The 21,677-nt window shown below is 39.3% G+C and overlaps 1 protein-coding gene across 8 annotated transcripts in view; it reads left to right on the top strand.

Moving 5' to 3' along the window:
• Positions 1 to 21,677, top strand: part of NLGN4X (neuroligin 4 X-linked) — a 344,769-nt gene that overhangs the window by 308,238 nt on the left and 14,854 nt on the right. For all 8 annotated transcript variants that reach the window (XM_027095517.1, XM_027095511.1, XM_027095510.1 and 5 more), the window contains one exon: positions 19,281 to 19,466. In XM_027095517.1, coding sequence (XP_026951318.1) covers positions 19,281 to 19,466 — 186 coding nt within the window. The remainder of the gene's footprint in view (positions 1 to 19,280; positions 19,467 to 21,677) is intronic.

Below are 21,677 nucleotides of genomic sequence, written 5' to 3'. Positions count from 1 at the left end.
TTGTGCCATTACCATACTGTCTTGATTACTGTAGCTTTGTAGTATAGTCTGAAGTCAGGGAGCCTGATTCCTCCAGCCCCGTTTTTCGTTCTCAAGATTGCTTTGGCATTTCGGGGTCTTTTATGTTTCCATACAAATTGTGAAATTTTTTGTTCCAGTTCTATGAAAAATGCCAGTGGTAGTTTGATAGGGATTGCATTGAATCTATAGATTGCTTTGGGTGGTAGAGTGATTTTCACAATGTTGATTCTTCCAATCCAAGAACATGGTATATCTCTCCATCTATTTGTATCATCTTTAATGTCTTTCATCAGTGTCTTATAATTTTCTGCATACAGGTCTTTTGTCTCCTTAGGTAGGTTTATTCCTAGATATTTTATTCTTTTTGCTGCAGTGGTAAATGGGAGTGTTTTCTTGATTTCACTTTCATATTTTTCATCATTAGTGTATAGGCATGCCAGAGATTTCTGTGCATTAATTTTGTATCCTGCTACTTTACCAAATTCATTGATTAGTTCTAGTAGTTTTCTGGTAGCATCTTTAGGATTCTCTATGTATAGTATCATGTCATCTGCAAACAGTGACAGCTTTACTTCTTCTTTTCCAATTTGGATTCCTTTTATTTCCTTTTCTTCTCTGATTGCTGTGGCTTAAACTTCGAAAACTATGTTGAATAAGAGTGGTGAGAGTGGGCAACCTTGTCTTGTTCCTGATCTTAGTGGGAATGCTTTCAGTTTTTCACCATTGAGGACGATGTTGGCTGTGGGTTTGTCATATATGGCCTTTATCATGTTGAGGAAAGTTCCCTCTATGCCTACTTTCTGCAGGGTTTTTATCATAAATGGGTGTTGAATTTTGTCGAAAGCTTTCTCTGCGTCTATTGAAATGACCATATGGTTTTTCTCCTTCAGTTTGTTGATATGGTGTATCACATTGATTGATTTGCATATGTTGAAGAATCCTTGCATTCCTGGAATAAACCCCACTTGATCATGGTATATGATCCTTTTAATGTGCTGTTGGATTCTGTTTGCTAGTATTTTGTTGAGGATTTTTGCATCTGTGTTCATCAGTGATATTGGCCTGTAGTCTTCTTTCTTTGTGACATCCTTGTCTGGTTTTGGTGTCAGGGTGATGGTGGCCTTGTAGAATGAGTTTGGGAGTGTTCCTCCCTCTGCTATATTTTGGAAGAGTTTGAGAAGGATAGGTGTTAGCTCTTCTCTAAATGTTTGATAGAATTCGCCTGTGAAGCCATCTGGTCCTGGGCTTTTCTTTGTTGGAAGATTTTATATCACAGTTTCAATTTCAGTGCTTGTGATTGGTCTGTTCATATTTTCTATTTCTTCCTGATTCAGTCTTGGCAGGTTGTTCATTTCTAAGAATTTGTCCATTTCTTGCAGGTTTTCCATTTTATTGGCATAGAGTTGCTTGTAGTAATCTCTCATGGTCTTTTGTATTTCTGCAGTGTTAGTTGTTACTTCTCCTTTTTCATTTCTAATTCTATTGATTTGAGTCTTCTCCCTTCCTTTCTTGATGAGTCTGGCTAATGGTTTATCAATTTTGTTTATCTTCTCAAAGAACCAGCTTTTAGTTTTATTGATCTTTGCTATTGTTTCCTTCATTTCTTTGTCATTTATTTCTGATCTGATCTTTATGATTTCTTTCCTTCTGCTAACTTTGGGGTGTTTTTGTTCTTTCTCTAATTGCTTTAGGTGCAAGGTTAGGTTGTTTATTCGAGATGTTTCCTGTTTCTTAAGGTAGGATTGTACTGCTATAAACTTCCCTCTTAGAACTGCTTTTGCTGCGTCCCGTAGGTTTTGGGTCGTCGTGTCTCCATTGTCATTAGTTTCTAGGTATTTTTTTATTTCCTCTTTGATTTCTTCCGTGATCACTTCGTTATTAAGTAGTGTACTGTTTAGCCTCCATGTGTTTGTATTTTTTGCAGATCTTTTCCTATAATTGATATCTAGTCTCATAGCATTGTGGTCAGAAAAGATACTTGATACAAGTTCAATTTTCTTAAATTTACCAAGGCTTGATTTGTGACCCGAGGTATGATCTATCCTGGAGAATGTTCCATGAGCACTTGAGAAGAAAGTGTATTCTGTTGTTTTTGGATTGAATGTCCTATAAATATCAATTAAGTACATTTTGTTTAATGTATCATTTAAAGCTTGTGTTTCCTTATTTATTTTCATTTTGGATAATCTGTCCATTGGTGAAAGTGGGGTGTCAAAGTCCCCTACTATGAATGTGTTACTGTCGATTTCCCCTTTTATGGCTGTTAGTATTTGCCTTATGTATTGAGGTGCTCCTATGTTGGGTGTATAAATATTTACAATTGTTATATCTTCTTCTTGGATTGATCCCATGATCATTATGTAGTGTCCTTCTTTGTCTCTTCTAATATTCTTTATTTTAAAGTCTATTTTGTCTGATATGCGAATTGCTACTCCAGCTTTCTTTTGGTTTCCATTTGCATGAAATATCATTTTCCATCCCCTTACTTTCAGTCTGTATGTGTCTCTAGGTCTGAAATGGGTCTCTTGTAGACAGCAAATATATGGGTCTTGTTTTTGTATCCAGTCAGCCAATCTGTGTCTTTTGGTGGGAGCATTTAGTCCATTTACATTTAAGGTAATTATCGATATGTATGTTCCTATTCCCATTTGCTAAATTGTTTTGGGTTCGTTATTGTAGGTCTTTTCCTTCTCTTGTGTTTCTTGCCTAGAGAAGTTCCTTTAGCATTTGTTGTAAAGCTGGTTTGGTGGTGCTGAACTCTCTCAGCTTTTGCTTGTCTGTAAAGGTTTTAATTTCTCCATCAAATCTGAATGAGATCCTTGCTGGGTAGAGTAATCTTGGTTGTAGGTTTTTCTCCTTCATCACTTGAAATATGTCCTGCCAGTCCCTTCTGGCTTGCAGAGTTTCTGCTGAAAGATCAGCTGTTAACCTTATGGGGATTCCCTTGTGTGTTATTTGTTGTTTTTCCCTTGCTGCTTTGAATATGTTTTCTTTGTATTTAATTTTTGACAGTTTGATTAATATGTGTCTTGGCGTGTTTCTCCTTGGATTTATCCTGTATGGGACTCTCTGCTTCCTGGACTTGATTACCTATTTCTTTTCCCATATTAGGGAAGTTTTCAACTATAATCCCTTCAAATATTTTCTCAGTCCCTTTCTTTTTCTCTTCTTCTTCTGGAACCCCTATAATTCGAATGTTGGTGCGTTTAATGTTGTTCCAGAGGTCTCTGAGACTGTCCTCAGTTCTTTTCATTCTTTTTTCTTTATTCTGCTCTGCAGTAGTTATTTCCACTATTTTATCTTCCAGGTCACTTATCTGTTCTTCTGCCTCAGTTATTCTGCTATTAATCCCATCTAGAATATTTTTAATTTCATTTATTGTGTTGTTCATCGTTGTTTGTTTCATCTTTAGTTCTTCTAGGTCCTTGTTAACTGTTTCTTGCATTTTGTCTATTCTATTTCCAAGATTTTGGATCAACAGGAACTTTGATTCATTGCTGATTGGAAGGCATAATGGTGCAGCCACTTTGGAAGACCATTTTGTGGTTTCTTATAAAACTAATGGTATAAGAGGTCTAGCAATCATGCTCTTTGGTATTTACCCAAAGGAGATGAAGATATGTCCATCCAAAAACCTTCTGAGGCATGTTTCTAGCAGATTGATTCATAATTGCCAAAACTCGGAAGCAAACAAAATGCTCTTCAGTAGGTGAATGGATAAAGAAACTGGTCCATCCGGACAATGGACTATTACTCAGCAATATAAAGAAATGAGCTACCAAGCCATGGAAAGACATGGAGGGATCTTAAATGCCTATGACCAAGTGAAAGAGCCAGTTCTGATAAGGATGCATATTGTAGATTTGTAATTCTGTGGACTTCTGGAAAAGGAAAAACTATAGAGACAGTAAAAAGAACAGTAGTTGACAAGGGTTGGGGGGAAGGAGCAGTGAACAGGCAGAGCACAGAGGATTTTTAGGGCGCTGAGACTGCATTGTACGATACTGTAATGGCAGATCCCTGTCTTTATACAGTTGTCACACCCATAGAATGTACAACACAGAGACTGACCCCTAATGTAAACCATGGGATCTGGGTGATAATGACATGTCCACAGAGGTTCATCGATTGTAACAAATGCATCATTTAGTGGGGATATTGACAAAAGAGGGAGGCTGGGGGAAGGGCAGAGGGTATCTGAAAAAATCTCTGTACCTTCCTCTCAGTTTTGCGGTGAACATAAAACTGCTCTAAAAAAATAGTCTTCCAAACAGAACAACTCATTCGTATTGCCAGAGCACAACCACTTTCTCTGAACACCAGTAAATGTACACACAGAAGCACGCTGCGCCCTCCACTCTCCGTATACCTCCTGAATTTCAGAGTAGCTGCAGAAATCGGTGAGTGAGCCCGGATTTCCAGATAATGAATGCAGAGGAAATCAGGGCAAGAGGCAATCACCAGTTTGTGAAACCCCAAATGAAGTCACAGATCTAGAAGATCGTCACCAAGGGGTTGTAAAATATCACTTGAAAAACTCAGTAGATATTTTTTAAATAAAAGTTGGCATTAGTCACCAGCAATCGTCAAGAACCCTTAAGATAATTAAAAAATAAGGCCATTGGTCTTGGCTAGACGTGGAAGCAACCTAAGTGTCCATCGACAGATGAATGGACAAAGAAGATGTGCTACATATATACAGTGGAATACTATTCAGCCATAAAAAAGAATGAAATAATGCCATTTGCAACAACATGGGTGGACCTAGAGATGATCATGCTAAGTGTAGTCAGTCAGACATAGCAGCAGTATTTACAATAGCCAGGACCTGAAACCAACCTAAATGTCCATCAGCAGAGGAATGGATTAAGAGGATGTGGTACATATACATAACGGAATATTACTCACCCATAAAAAGGAGCGAAGCTGGGTTATTTGTAGAGACGTGGATGGCCCTAGAGACTGTCATACAGAGTGAAGTAAGGCAGAAAGAGAAAAACGGTTATCGTATATTAACGCATATATGTGGAATCTAGAAGAATGGTACAGGTGATCTTATTTGCAAAACAGAAATACAGACACAGAGAACAAATGTATAGATACCAAGGAAGGGGGTGGGATGAATTGGGAGATTGGGATTGACACGTATACACTATTGATACTATGTATAAAATAGATAACTAATAAGAACCTACTGTAGAGCACAGGGAACTCTACTCAGTGCTCTGTGGTGACCTAAATGGGAAGGAAATCCAAAAAGAGGGGATATATGTATACATAGAGCTGATTCATTGTGCTGTACAGTAGAAACTAACACAACATTGTAAAGCAACTACACTCCAATAAAAATTAATTTAAAAAAATCTCTACCACTGGGGATTAGGCACGAGCATTTCTTAAAAGATCTCTAGATGTTTAACACGGGCAGGGAGGGTAGAGAAGAAAAATCATTTAACCCAGTTTACCAGGTACCCAATATGGAGCCAGGGCAAGGAGGGTGATTACAGAAAATCTAGATGAGAATCAGCTAGTTTTCTTATAAAAATAACTCATTATTAATCAACTGTTTGGTGTTACCCTAGGCTTTTAAAATAATATGAGGGTTTACCCACAGACCTAACTCAAGAAGCCAGAAATATTGGTAATTGAAAGAAACACAAATAAAATGAATTTGTTAATTATAAGGTGTTTTGGGTAAAAATGTTAGGCGTTATTTGAAGTTTCTATTTAAACGTGATGGTCGATTAAATTTTTTTTTCCGTTTTATTCCTTCCCTTGAAAGCATTTCAGTGTGTAAGAGTGTAGAATGTAGCTATGGGAAAAAAATGTAATGGGATCGACATAATGGGATCTTCCTCGGAAACTGAACATTATGCCACATTTCAATGTCATGCTTTTGAAAATTAGCCGCCATGATTCCACATTCAGCAAATTGCTGTGGATAGAGAAGCATCTTGGCTGACCCAAGACCTCACTAGGTTGGGGAATAGTAGTTGCTTTTTAAACCAGTCTTGGATAATTAGACGAAAAGTATTCCGTTTTCCATCATTTGCTGTTTTCTCTCTTAAAGTAAACGCATTTCACAGTTGCTTTACTTACGTAAATGTAGATTACAAAACAACGTCCACAGTAACAACAAAATAATGTGAAGGGGTCGGACAAGTTGAGTGCTACGGTGGACGTTTTGAAGGACTCTTCATTGGAGAAATGGATGTTCAGATCTCTTAGCCAGCAAGGGCGTGTTATGGAACCAAAATTGAGTCCACTTGCCCGACATGCAGTAAAGCCAGTCTACTGACACCAGGTTGCGGTGAAGGAAAGTACATTGTTTGTTGCAGGTGCCAAGCAAGGATGGGCATCTCATGCTCGAAAGACCTGAACTCCCTGGTGGATTTTAGACAAGGCTTTCTTTTTATCAATTTTTATTGGAGTATAGTTGCTTTACAATGTTATGTTAGTTTCTACTGTATAGCAAAGTGAATCAGCTAGACATATACATATAGCCCCTCCTTTTTAGATTCCCTTCCCATTGAGGTCACCACAGAGCATTGAGTAGAGCTCCCTGTGCTCTATAGTAGGTTCTCATTAGTTATCTGTTTTATACATAGTAGTGTATATAGAATCAGTCCAATCTCCCAATTCATCCTGCCCCCCTTCCCCCACCTCCCTTAGTATCCATAAGTTTGTTCCCTACGTCTGTGTCTCTATTTCTGCTTTGCATATAAGTTGGTCTGTACCATTTTTCTAGGTTCCACATATAAGCAATATTATACGATATTTGTTTTTCTCTTTCTGACTTACTTCACTCTGTATAACAGTCTCTAGGTCCATCCACGTCTCCGCCAATGGCACTATTTCGTTCCTTTTTATGGCTGAGTAATATTCCATTGCATATATGCACCACATCTTCTTTATCCACTCCTCCGTTGATGGACATTTAGGTTGCTTCCATGTCCTGGCTATTGTGTCAGTAGAGAAGGCTTTTTAAAGGCAGCATTAGAAGTGTGGGTTGCAGAGTATGTGATCAGCTTGTGCACAGTTCTCTGATTGGTTGACAGGTAACAGGGTGATGTTTCAGAAATCTCAATCATCAACCCTCTGGTTCCAGCTGGTCTGGGGTCTGCGTGCTGGTGGCATCACGCAGTGAACTTCTTCCGCCTGGTGGAGGTTTCAGTATCTGCAAAACAGCTCAGAGGACATGGCTCAGAATATGATCTGTAGTCCTTGAGGAACCAAAGGTCCTTGACTTTGTGTAATGGCTAAACTATTATTATTTTTTTGTCTTGCTCGACTGTTTTCCTTTGTTTCTATATTTTCTCACTTCTCTGATTAAATTTGCTTTTTGAAGGCCTCGGAGGCTAACGCTTTTTTGCAAATAAGAGGCAGGGGATATCAGGGAGGGATCTGTCCCTGGGCAGGTCCCACAAGGTCCTGCTGGGTTTCAGCCGGTAGTGGTGTCTCAGACTGATTTGCTGCTATAATAAAATACCACAGACTGGGTGACTTATAAACAAGAGACATGTATTTCCCATAGTTCTGGAGGCTGGAAAATGTGGGTTCCAGAGTGGTCGAGTTCTGGGGCCGAGGGAGGACCCTCTCTCCGGGTGCAGACTGCCGACTCCTTAAAGTCGTATCCTCGCCTGGCTAGTTCTCTGGGGTGTCTTTTATAAGGACGTAAATCCCATTCATGGGGGCTCCAACCTCACAACCTCATCATCTCCCAAAGACCCTACCACTTAATACCATCACACTGGGGGTTAAGATTTCAACATATGAATTTGAGGGGAACAAAAAGATCCATTCCATCATTGCAGGTGGGAATGGTAGGGGGTGGCATTGGTCATTAATAGAGATATCACACCTACTTAAGCAGCCTTAGCCCACTGTGTAGGTAACACATCTTATGGACACGTGACTCCGTGGGACCTACTGCCTCATAGTTAGAGAGTTTCTCTTTGGGATGATGAAAAGTTTAGCAGAAAGGCAGTGGTGGTGGTTGAACATCATTGTGAATGTAATTAATCCCATTGAATTGTACACTTAGAAATGATTAGAACATCAAAATGTATAGGGATACACACACACATATGTATGTATGTATGTTCACTTGATTTCACTCAATTTAAGGACTGTTTGAGGAGGCAACATCAGAATATAGTACCCCATGCATTTTTTTCCCAAAAATGAGAGTCCAGATTCCATCTAGAGACGCAAAAGGAACAGAGACTTTCTGGTACTTGAGTTGAGCATAAAATTGGTCACAACTTCTGGCAGATGAAGCAAAAAGGAAAGAGAGAGAGACATGCTCGGTTCCAGGATTTTTGTGTCTGGGTAGAGAGAACTTTTCCCTTTTCTTCCTGCCTCTTCATGAAGAGCAGTTATAGGGTTGCTGATAAAAGAGGAGGTGGTGAGGGAAGGTTCCATGTCCTTTTTTCCTGCCGAGGCTGGCAGGTTCACAGGTGACATTAAAAATAACATTCCAAAGTCTGCAGTGACCTCCCTGACCAGAGACTCTGCCCCTTATATTGTGACTGCCAACACTCTTGAACCTAGAAAAAACGAAAGAAGAGGAAACATTTTCTCCATTAAGCTTCAGCGAGAAAATATCCCTCCAGAAGCATTTTAGACTTCTGACCTCCAAAACTGTAAGATAAGAAATATGTGTGTAGGGAGTTCCCTGATGGTCCAGTGGTTAAGACTGCACGCTTCCACTGCAGGGGGCACAGGTTTGATCCCTGGTCGGGGAACTAAGATCCCACATGGCGCGGCCAAAAAATAATTAATTAAAAAACATATTTTAAAATGAAAAATAAATTTAAAAAAGAAGATAATAAAAAAAGACATATGTGTGTATTAAACCACTAGGTTGGTGGTAATTTGTTACAGCAGCAATAGGAGACGCATACTACACACATTATTTAGTTTTTATTTATGGTCTATCTACACACAGGAGAATATGAGTTTCAGGTGGTCAAAGATCTAGTTTTATCCCCTTCATAAATGGTGGCTTTCTCTTCACCATAAGGCCAAGCAGTGCCTGGAATATTCCAGACACCCATGAAGTTCTGTTGAATGAACTGTCAGTTAACCCCATGTGCTTGTTAATATTTAATCTTTATTACATTTTCATTATCTTAAAATCTGTACTTTTCCCACTGTCGACTCCAGTTCTGGTTCTGCTTTTCGGCCACTGCAAGGTAAATGATCATTTGTTGAACCCAAGGGTCATGGTCAATATTTAATGGACCAAAGGTGGCTCTTTGTGCCTTCTGTGTATGAGAGAGTTGACGTTTTTGACTCTGGAGAACTGCTTTGTTGAAGCACAAGTTTGTGAGGTATAAAAAGTTCTTAAATAGAAAAGTGGCACAGTTAGAGTTGTTTAACATCTAATCTGTAAGAACAGAGAGTTATCTTCTTCTTGAGATGAATTTGCCCATATCGGTGTTGTTCTGTGACCCATTTAGTGTTCTTTGTTATGTTACTTCTTTCAGGGAGGAGGCTTAATTCCTAACATCCAAATTTCTCAGTAAAGCCTTCCCTGCATCTCCATGTGTCCCTAGGAAAGAGTTATCAAAAATGACAATGGCAGTTATAACAATAAATATTCATACAGTAAGAGAGACAGTGGGATTTTGTAACGGCTCACAAATCAAAAGTCTGTCCTGTTTCGTGGACACAGAATTGCAAAATCTCATCTCAAGCACTTGGTGAAATCCTCTTCCAATTTGAAAGCATTCCATTTCAAAATTAGCTACCGTTTGGGGTCTTGTAAGAAGAAAAGGTACTTTAATGGGGCTTAGAAGAGGCGTCCCAAGTATGCATTGTGGTCAAGGACAACAGGAGTTTGAGAGTCATGGGCATGTGAACCAGCCATCCTTGGAAAGAAAAATAGCAGAAATGTCCCCAAAGCACTGATATTAGGAGAGTTATAATATATAGTAACTGAGAACAAGGCAAAGAGCATGGTCAAAGCATTCAACTAAAGGGACAGTTTTCGTGTGTGATACATGGACGGTAGATACACACTCATTGCTGGGAAATATCACCTTCTTTCTTCAATAACCTTTCCGAACTGAAACTAAACATTTTATTGGGATTTTAGCTCTTTTATAGGTCATTCTATTCACTTGTTGCTAATGTGTTATACCCTCTAAGATCGTCCCAGTGGTTTTCTTAATTAAAACAGTCTTCTCTTTTTTTCTACAATGTTGTATTAGTTTCAGGTGTACAGCAAAGTGATTCAGTTACATATATGTTTTTCATATTCTTTTCCATTATAGGTTATTACAAGGCATTGAGTAGAGTTCCCTGTGCTATACAGTAGGACCTGTTGTTTATCTGTTTTATATATAATAGTGTGTATATGTTAATCCCAAACTCCTAATTTATCTCCACCCCCCTTTCCCCTTTGGTAACTGTAAGTTTGTTATGTATGTTTGTGAGTTTATTTCTGTTTTGTAAATAAATGCTTTTGTATCCGTTTTTTTACATTCCACATATAAGTGATATCATATGATATTTGTCTTTGTCTGACTTATTTCACTCAGTATGATCATCTCTAGGTCCATCCATGTTGCTTTAAGTGGCATTATTTCATTCTTTTATATGGGTGAGTAGTATTCCATTGTATATCTATACCACATCTTCTTTATCCATTCTCCCAAGGCAATAGAAATAAAAACAAAAGTAAACAAATGGGACCTAAGCAGACTTTTGCCCAGCAAAGGAAACCATCAACAAACAGTCTTCTTAATCATCTTCCAAGTTTCCCAGAGAAAACCAGCGTTGGAAAGCTTGGGAATATTTCTGGACACAGAAAACGTTATGTGAGTTAGTAGACATCGCTGACGTTTGTTAGAGATGAAAATGAATGTGTGGTTTCTTATTACATTCAGTTGTTGTGATCATGTTATGGATAAATGAGAACAAATCTGATTAATTCTTGTCTGCCCACAGACGATATCCAACAGTAAATACTAGGAAACCCCACTACCATCATGCTTGTTTTGTGATTGAGGATAGAACAGAGGAGCCTACTTTAAACTTGTTCACTTTAAGAGGAATTATCCAAATCATGTTTCACATTTGTCCCATAGAGGTGTATGTCATCTTCTTTTTCTTAAATGCAATTTACAGTGCCCTGAATACCATATAGGTACTAAATATATATCTTACGTATGTTTCATAAATATATTGTGTTGGCAGAAAGTATGACTTTCAATCCTAATAGGTTTTAAAATATTCTTATTAAAAACAAATTGAAGCTCACAAGTGGAAAAAAAGATTTTGTGTAAGTTTTTAAAGTATTTATGGAAATCCACTCTAGTGTATCATCATCCCTCAGCTTTCAGCACGTTACTTGGGTCATTGTGATATATCATAAATGTTGTTTGAATAAGCAACTCCATAATTTTCCCAGCATGAATAAACCTGCGATATATATTTTGCATTGCCTTTCTCTTTAGACTTTAAGCACCTCATTAAAACTCAATAAACAGACTGTAAAGAAATATCTGTCACCTTCACGCACAGTTATTCACCAGCCACATTTGCAGTCAGAGAGCGCGTGAGGTTGATCATCTGCATAATCTTAAAGACAAAGTCCAAGTAGACCAGTAATCCATGTTCCCTACGGACCCATTTTATCTATCAACAGACGCCTCTCCTCACTTGCTATATGTAGGTGAAACAGAAATAAATGGCAGTGTTTCTCGTATCAAGGAAATCAGCCTAGTTGGTGACCGTTTTTAAACACACACTGTCCATCAGACACAGTGCAGTTAGTTCCCCAAGCTATGTTATGTGCTAGACACTTACTCTTCTCCATTCCACAGCTGAGAAGAATGAAGCTTTGAGATCTTTTATTTTTTTTCAATATTTTTTATTGAAGAATAGTTGATTTACAGTGTGTTAATTTCTGCTGCACAGCAAAACGATTCAGTTATACACACATATACATTCTTTTTCATATTCTTTTCCATTATGGTTTATCACAGGATATTGAATATAGTTCCCTGTGCTGTACCGTAGGACCTTGTTGTTTATCCATCCTATATATACTAGTTTGCATCTGCTAACCCCAAACTCCCAATCCATCCCTCCCCCACCCCCTCCCCCTTGGCAACCACAAGTCTGTTTTCTGTGTCTGTTTCTGTTTTGTAAATATATTCATTTGTGTCATATTTTAGATTCCACAAATAAATGATATCATATGGTATTTGTCTTTCTTTGTCTGACTTACTTCACTTAGTATGATCATCTCTAGGTCCGTCCATGATGTTTCAAATGGCATTATTTCCTTCTTCTTTATGGCTGAGTAGTAGTATCCCGTTGTATACATGTACCTCATCTTCTTTAACCATTCATCTGTCGATGGACACTTAGGATGCTTCCATCTCTTGGCTATTGTAAATAGTGCTGCAGTGAACATTGGGGTGCATGTATCTTTTTGAATTATGGTTTTGTCTGGATATATGCCCAGGAGTGGGATTGCTGGATCATATGGTAGCTCTGTCTTTAGTTTTCTGAGGAACCTCCATACTGTTTTCCACAGTGGCTGCACCAACTTACATTCCCGCCAACAGTGCAGGAGGGTTCCCTTTTCTCCACACTCTCTCCAGCATTTATTGTTTTAGACTTTTTGATGATGGCCATTCTGACTGGTGTGAGGTGATACCTCATTGTAGTTTTGATTTGCATTTCTCTAATGATTAGTGATGTTGAACACCTTTTCATGTGCTTCTTGGCCATCTGTATGTCTTCTTTGGAGAAATGTCTGTTTAGGTCTGCTGCCCATTTTTTGACTGGGTTGTTTGTTTTTTGTTGTTGTTGAGTTGTATGAGCTGTTTGTTTACCTTGGAAATTAAGCTCCTTGTCAGTCACATCATTTGCCAATATTTTCTCCCATTCTGTAAGTTATCAAACTTCCAAGTTTTTGCGGTAAAGGAAACCATAAACAAAATGAAAAGGGCTCTGAAATCTTGCATAATATGCCCGAGGCTTTCCTGTAGACTCAAATCCAAGGCTGACTTGACTGATTCCAGTACAAGCAATAACCGGGCTACGGACCTGCGGGCAGATACCCTTCCTATAGAGAGGTCAGTTCTATCATAGAAGCTCACTTAAAGCAATTTACTGACTTGAGAGAATTGAGACCCTTAGGAAAATGTTGAAAAGGGACCCGCATTGGTGGAGGGAAAGAGAGAAAATGGCAGTGCCTGTATCTGCAGGTGATTCCTGCCTAAGGGGTTGGACCAGGGAGGTGACAGAGCTGGTCTCCGGGTGGCACTGTACCCCATGGGCAAATAGTGGGGTTGGATGTGAGGCCATATCTACAGGAGGAAGACAGCTTTCAGGATCCCAGCAGTCCTGTAAAGAACATCCTAGGAAGAGATGGAGAAGAGTGAATATACAAAGGCAAAGAGAGATAGAAAGGCCGGGCATATCCCAGGGGGGCAGTTACGTGTAATGTGGTAGATTTGTAGGCTAAAGGGCGTGTGTAGAGCATGTCCAGAGATGTAGAGATGGGACCACAGGGAATGGCCCTGGATATCCCACTAATGCATTTGACTTTAAAACGAGCTTGCTCTGTGTGTGTGTGTGTGTGTGTGTGTGTGTGTGTGTGTGTATGTGATTGCTAAAAAAGCAGTTACAAGTTGGAAGGAAACGCACACATATTTAAAATTAAGTGTGAAAATCACCTGAAGCTGCCTTCCTATAGAGAAATGCTACGAACTGCTTGATTTCCTTTCGGAGTTTGTATTTCACACACCCATTTGATGATGTTCATAAAAATCGGATCATAAGACACAGTATTCAGCAACTCACGGTTTTCTGTGAAGAGAACTCGGATGTGGTTCTGTGTTTACACATTTAAATACTCTGTATCATGTTATACACACAAAGAGCCTCCCATGATATGGATTCAGCCAACAGAATTCCTGCAACAGATCTCCTGTTCATGGACGTTGAGATTCCTGTCATCCTTATTTTCAAAATTATAATCAATAAGAATTGATTGGATTCCTACCTATTTCTTTTTGTAGATCCTTGCATGACTTATTTCTGTATCTCCAGATAGAGATGTTTTATAGAAAAAGCATTTATGGAAATAGAACTGGTGGGTCAAAGGGGTTCAGATTTCCATTTTCATGAGTTTTGTCAATTTGTATGCGTTGGGGAGCGGCATGATTAGATTGATACTGTAGAAATGCACTGGAAGCAGCACGGTTGAGGCAATGAACTAGAGCTCTTATCTCGGACACTGCGGGTGCAGAATCCTGGGAGTGATGAGGTATGTGAGCTATTCAAGAAATCAGACCAAAAGGATCTGGGAGCCAGTAGAGCTTGAGTCATCAACAAATCCGGAGAAATGATCGAGGGTCAGGTTATTTTTTTATTATTTTTATTTTGTTTTTTTGTGGTACACGGGCCTCTCACCACCGTGGCCTCTCCCGTTGCGGAGCACAGGCTCCGGACGCGCAGGCTCAGCGGCCATGCCTCACGGGCCCAGCCGCTCCGCGGCATGGGGGATCCTCCCGGACCGGGGCACGAACCCGCGTCCCCTGCATCAGCAGGCGGACTCTCAACCACTGCGCCACCAGGGAAGCCCCAAGGATGAGGTTTTGAACCAAAAAGAATCTAAAGTTGGTTCAAAGGGGGTTTGGTTCCAGACTGGCTGTTGCCAAATTTTCATCATCGTGAAACACGTTTACCAATTATCTTCACCTTTTCATTGGCGTTGTGTAATAAACAGACTGTTTATCACTTTGTATTTTGTTTCCAGAATCTAACTGGTTTTAGTTCTATGAATCCATATAATTTCAACTAAAGTACTTTAAGACCTCTGTGCAGCCTCATTCTAAATCATTCTGTGGGGATAGAATATACTTTATGAAAACAGCGCAGGGAATCCCACTAATAACATCATGGGCCCCAGGTTTGGAAACCTATGCTGTAGGAATCATGGGTCCTTCATAAGCATGTTCGATTCATTCTGCTGACATTGGAGATAGCTCTGTGTGATACTGAGCTGATGATGAGATACCATAGAAGCAGCATCAGTTATGACTCGTGTCATTTTTAAGTAGGATGAAAACTAAAAACAGACACAATTTCAATTAGCTTTGCCTATCACGCCTGCAGAGTTTGAATGTATACCCCCCCCCTTCCCTCTCATCCTATCCTTTAGAATCTGTGCCCTTTTGTTAAGTCATAAATGGTTTTCCAATAAGAAAACTTCCCTTTCACCTTGTAATAAACGTACCCAGGGAGTAATTTCCTGTAAACATCCAAGAATATAGATGTGCATTTATTGGCCTGTTTTTCACATTTCTACCTCTGCTGTAATTCTCATTACACAGGTTTCTGTTTGGGCTCATTTGTGTGACCTCAAGTAAATCCTGTCTCTTCTCATTGAAACAATTTCATTTAAACATTTGCTTTTACTCCATTAACTTAAATATTGTGTGTACGAATAGACACACACACACGCTCTCAAATACACACGCACACTCAAATACACACACACACATATATATGTGTGTATGTATATATATATGTGTGTATGTGTGTGTGTATATATATATATATATGTCTGCACACATATATATAAAAGTATGAGGGAGGGATTCTGATATAATAAAGGCTAGTGATTTGCTGTATTTTGCAAATGCTCCTGCTACTGCAAAGGAACCAAATAATCAAAATAGGTCATTATGCAAACGTATACATATATATGCACGCATACATAGAATTCTTTTAGAAATATAGCTGAGACCCTAGATTAATTCTGCGAATTACAGGTGAATACATACCCTGAAAACATAAAAGATATTTTTCTATATTCACTTAGTAATTATTGTCTGTGTAATGGTCATCAAAAAAATGCCTACTGTGCTTATGTAATGAATTATTTCCTAAGAGATAAAGTCCTTTGTGGCATTAAAGTCATGTTAAAACGAACCAAAATCCAGCCACATCTGACCCCTCTGGGTTTCTCACTGTTGACCTGAAGTGGACGGAAAACCATGTGGCCCGGAATCATTCCCCTAATCCCCTGGAATTCAAATGAACGAGAACCATTTAGATCATGTTTCGCTACGTTAAAACACTGAAACGTTCTATTCTAGAGCAATATTAAGACCAAATACAGCGTACGCTATATTCATTTCATTCAGCCTGCAGGTGGGAAATGGGATTTGGGGTTTTTAAGCATCTTTTCCATGAACCAAGTTTTAAAATAACCGCACAGCCACTCAGCACATCCCGTGTATTTGTGTGTGTATTTTGTTCCTTCCACTACTTTGAATGAAACTCAGCATCAATCTCGTCATTAATCTGTGTGAATTCAAATGGTCTCCTTTGTGCGTCTCTTTCGTTGTTCAGTTGTGTGTGGGGAGTGGTAACGGCTTACTGCTTTACAAGCTTCAGTTCAGAGAGAGTAAATCTCAAAAACCAATGTTTCGTCAGCTGAAATGCTGAGAGGATTTGGGGTCCAAGAATGTTTGTCCATGAAAGGAGCTGTTTGTTTAAAATCACTGGCGTCAGCCAGTCAAAGAAAGTTATCTGCTCATCTGGGAAACTGACTTCTGCGGATGCTCGATGTTTGGTAATGTGTGTGTTTGTTTCCCAGTTGATGCGCTGCTATCATGTTGTTGTTCATACAGTCCCACGCTAGGAAACCCACACACATCCTCTGTCTGGGTGATATCGAACACCGTGTTTTGACGGTCAGAATCGGAAAGGAATATGCTGTCATAGGGAACATAAAATGACTTGCATTCATTCTGTCCCTGCAGTGGGGACTCTGACCTGCTTGTCATTTCAATTTTTAAAAAGAACCAAAAAAAGAAAAAAAAAAAAGCAATCCCTGGATGTTGCAATAAATGAAGATTCCACAGCAGACGCTATGGAAACACCAGCTTCCAAAAAACCCACGTTCCTTTGCTCAAGTTCAGAGACACGTGGAGAGCTGTTTCCCTCAGGACTTTTGAAAGGCGAGCAGAATTGCCAAGATCAAGGCTTTCCATGGGCGGCTCTTAGGAGAAGTCAGATTTGCCAGGGTACGGAAGATTAATGAGCCCGCCGTTGGAGAGGTTTTACAAGTCATGTATTCCTGGGGACGGAGGGGCTCTGATTTCATAGCCTCGCGATTTACCATCTGTTGCAAATCCTCCCCATAAACAGTAACCGACTAGGTCATTCCATGAGAGCAGAGAGTAGGAGGGAGGTGGGCAGAGGAGGGATGAGTTAAAAACAGAACAGTTCTGCCAGAAAATTCCTGGAGCCTTTAGAAATGAACCACCTCTTTCCTGAATGTGGGAAGAGAGGCTTGTCTTACGGTCCTTACACGGCACCCAGGCTGCCATTATAAGCCCGTTCGGTCCATAAAGTTGGGTGAAAGAGGCTTTTCTCCCAAGCAGGGTGTGATTCATTTTATGAGAAAGAATGTAAAACGTAAGAGGGATGAATGTGGAGGCCACATAACATTCACGGGCATGAAACACTAATTAGTAATTGCTCATTAAACAAGGAGGGCCTGGAAACATCTGAACACCTCCTCTCATCGTAGCTAATCTCACATCCATCCCCAGGAACCTAGGAGGGGAGTGGGTTTGTACGATATGGCCTAAAGGTACAACCTGGCAGTTGTCATCTTGCATCTACCTGTAGGGCTGGGCCACCGTGAGTCCCGATTATTGTGATTTTAGCATAACAGCAGCAATCACCCTTCTGGCCGCTTTCTTTTGAACCAGACCATTTCTAATCCCCTCCTGGCTCCCATCCCCCATTTCCCACAGGTACTCAGGCAGGCTCTGGAAGGGAAGCCTCATTCTCCTCAGTAGGTGTAAGATCTCATCCTTTATGATTTTGTTTTAGGTTTTGAGAAGCTGGTACTCCGAGGGCCGCTTGAATTGCTGTCAGCTTTGCTCAGGGATGTGTTTGAAGGCATCGGTTCATTTCTGTTATTTTAGGGCTTGGATCAGTTCTGTCTTCATAGAAACACCGCGGCTGCTTTCCATGGTGATTGAATAAGCATTCGTTGAAACGGGTGAACGTCATGGCCCTTGGAATAAAGAAATGGTGCAGAAAGGAAAAATATCATAATTGGGGATCTGGTGTAGGGGCACGTAGGAATGGGAAGTGGGGGGGAAAAAAAAAAAAACAACTTTTTATGACTTTTTTTTTTCCCCAGAAGGCTTATTCAAGACAGATTTGGACATAAAGTTGGGTTAAAGTTTGTGCAAGTATTTAAGCTTGGAGGATGCTTTATAAAATATTCATAGTTTTGAATCTGAGTGGGAGAGTGTCTCTTCCACACAAATGCCTTCAAACATCAGAGGAAAACAGAATTTCCAGGTCAAGATCTTTTTGCAGTGTGAGAGGAGCAGGGAATGAGATAGATTTCGAAAACTGATCACTTTGCCACAATTAAATGCCCGTATTGCCTTATTTGCAGCTTTTGAAAAAGGAAGAATTTAGAATCTGATGCCTTGAGTGAGATCTAATTGCTTAATTTACAGAATCCTCCTATTTTTTAAAATGAAATGTACCAGCCCATGCTATTTCGGGGACAGTTGGGGAGATTTGAATATGCACTGGCTTTTGGCTGAAATTAAAGAATTATAAGTTTCTGCATGTAACTGTGATATCTTCCTTATATAGAAAAATAGAGATGCATCCTAAACGATTTAAGTGTGGCATGACATGATGGGTATAATTTACTTTGAAATTTAAGCATTAAAAGGAGTTAAATGAAAATATTATTGAGGAATTCAATGGGGAAAAGCAAACCTATACTGGTTTTATATACAGTGCACACAGTCTTATACACAGATGCCAACACACACACTGTTTTGCCCTGAAAAACTTCTTTTAGGAGTCTTTTTTGTTTTCCCAAGGAAAACCAACATAGACACAGGAGTGATAACTTAAATCTAGTAAAGTGTATAGGTTTCTGATATTGTCGTGTATTGTAAATATTTTAGATTCATTTCACCTTATATGTTAAGCCCATACAAACCCCCAGATGAGACACTTTATTATAGTGTCAGAAGAAACAAAAACCATTGTAACTCTTATTTACATAATATACTCCTTTCTGCCATGGAAAAGGTGCGCTACACTGTTGCTTCTCATTTATAGGAAGGAAAAGTAAAGAATGAACAAAGTAAACCGTGGAATGTCTTTCCAGATAGCAGCGATGTTGACGTATATTTTGTAGGTGGCAACCCCAAATATCCTGTGTTCTTTCGCAGGGTTTTTAAGTACTGGCGACCAGGCGGCCAAAGGCAACTACGGGCTCCTGGATCAGATCCAAGCATTACGTTGGATTGAGGAGAATGTCGGGGCCTTCGGTGGGGATCCCAAGAGAGTGACCATCTTCGGCTCCGGCGCGGGTGCTTCTTGTGTCAGCCTCTTGACCTTGTCTCACTATTCAGAAGGTAATAAAAGCATCCCCACAGTGCGCAGGGAACCCTGGGACCCAGAAATGAACCCATATTGAATTCTTATTCAAGGCGCATACAGGGCGGCCATAGTCTCTATTGAAACCTCCACAGAAAGTCCCCCAAATGACATGCATGCTCATGCTCTTCTCTTAACTCAGCTTGCTTTCTGATTTTTTTAAATTGAGGTATGATTGACATACACCATTAGATTAGTTTCAGGTGTACAACATAACGGTTCGCTATTGGTATACAGTGGAAAACAATCACCACAGGAAGTCCAGGTAACACCTGTCACCATTTAGTTACAAATTTTTCTCCTTCTGATGAGAATTTTAAGATCTCCTCTCCTAGCCACTTTTAAGTACGCAATACAGTATTATCAACTATCCTAACGATATATTTTTCTCACTTAGACTTCTGGCAAAGAGCGTTGCTTACAATAATTGGAGGCAAATGACTTCTTTAGAAATGCCTACACCCTGCTTTGGCCTGTCTGAGTTTATTTGGACAACTTTAAATTTTATTAACTACAATTTTCATCTTGGGAGAAGAAATAGGAAAGGGAATCAGTATGTGGACGGTGGTTACAGATTTTTAGATTTCGTGATCAACAAAGCTTGTAGCCATATGGTTATAAAGTCACATCTTTGATGCAAACTAATTCAGGTTGATGCCCTCTGGTCCATTGGTGATGGAGGTTCCCAGCAATATCAGATGAGAGATTTTTAAAAGAAAAATCAACAGAAATTGGGTGCAGTGGGCCTGGAGGCACCTTAATAACTTCCTGGCTCTCCCTTCAAAAATGGAACAAAAATAAAAACAAAACAAGAAAATGCAGTCCTGGGGCACTTCGGCAAGTACAAGTGAATATTCATAATAACAGTCGAAATCGTCAAGGTCGTGTTATGTTCCCTTCTGTGTCATTGGTTGGTTTAAGGATTTACCACATCTATTTGAACCATTTTTATGAAAAGCACCTGAAACTTTAAAGGAATTATTTTTCTTTAAAGAGTCTTATATTATCTTTCTTTAAAGTACCCTAAACATGTTTAAAAAAAAGAAAAGAAAAAAAAAAAAAAGAAAAAAAGGAAGTATCATCGTGCCGTATGACAGCATCCCATTTTTTTCCTCTCTTCCTACACATCGTGGACAAGTTGCTGACTCTTTCTGATTGCTTCATTAGCAAGATATGATTGACGATGATTTTTAAGTCTTGTGAAGTCTGAATTTCTTGATTCTTTATTTGGTAATGGCTGAGGAGAGGTAGAATGAAAAGCTTATGTTTGTATTAACCCTTTATTAAAAAAGGAAAAAGCGAGTCAATTAGATAATTAGTGATAACGATTCCCATAGCGTTTTAGAAAATACCTGTATTTTCCCATTTCTCAATGGATATAATCATGATTCTCCATTTACAATAGTCAGGACCAACTCTAGCAGTAATCAAACACATGTCAGCCAAAACTAATGGGGGAAGAGTGTTAATTCCTTAAATCAATAGATCAGAAATGAATATGGTAATGCTTTGCATCATTTCTGCAAAGTAGCTCTCTAAAATCAACCCAGCAATAGAATCAAGAATCAATGAACATACCCAGACTGTTGGCCTTAGGAATTTCACTTGTCGTGATATAACTTAATGAAGTCAACATACACATGGGAAAAAGGTGTTTTCATGGAGTTTTCTACCACAGCATTCTCATGGCAAAGAATGAAAGGAAAAGTTACAAGACCAGAAAGACAAGAACATTGTGAATGACACGTGCATTTACTCAAAGGAACAATAATTTGTTTTAAGAATTGTGCTTAAGATATGCATTAACCTGGGAGACATGATATGAAGAGCTCATTCAGCAAACCATCACCTTGGCCGGGTACCACATTCCCTTTTGACCCTGTCATGGACAGGGATGCCATTCCAAGCAACTCTCAGATCCTGATGGAGCAGGGGGGAGTTCCTTAATTATGACATCAGCATACTATGCAGATACGGGACACAGTTATACACAACAGACCAAAGGGAGGGAAAACACCAAGAAGGAATGATACTAAAAATATTAAAGTATCTCCTATTTTATAGTATGAATTATAGGTGACTTTTTCTTTAATTTTTCAGGTTTTATCCCAGGTTGTATTATTTGCCTACCAAAACATACATACACACACACACACACACACACACACACACACACACACACACACACA

Source organism: Aethalodelphis obliquidens, unplaced genomic scaffold, assembly GCF_003676395.1.
Source record: "Aethalodelphis obliquidens isolate GAN/ISIS:26980383/991018 unplaced genomic scaffold, ASM367639v1 scaffold91, whole genome shotgun sequence".
Taxonomy (NCBI): domain Eukaryota; kingdom Metazoa; phylum Chordata; class Mammalia; order Artiodactyla; family Delphinidae; genus Aethalodelphis; species Aethalodelphis obliquidens.
Note: the sequence above shows the minus strand (reverse complement) of the source record. Positions and strands in the feature narration are given on the sequence as shown.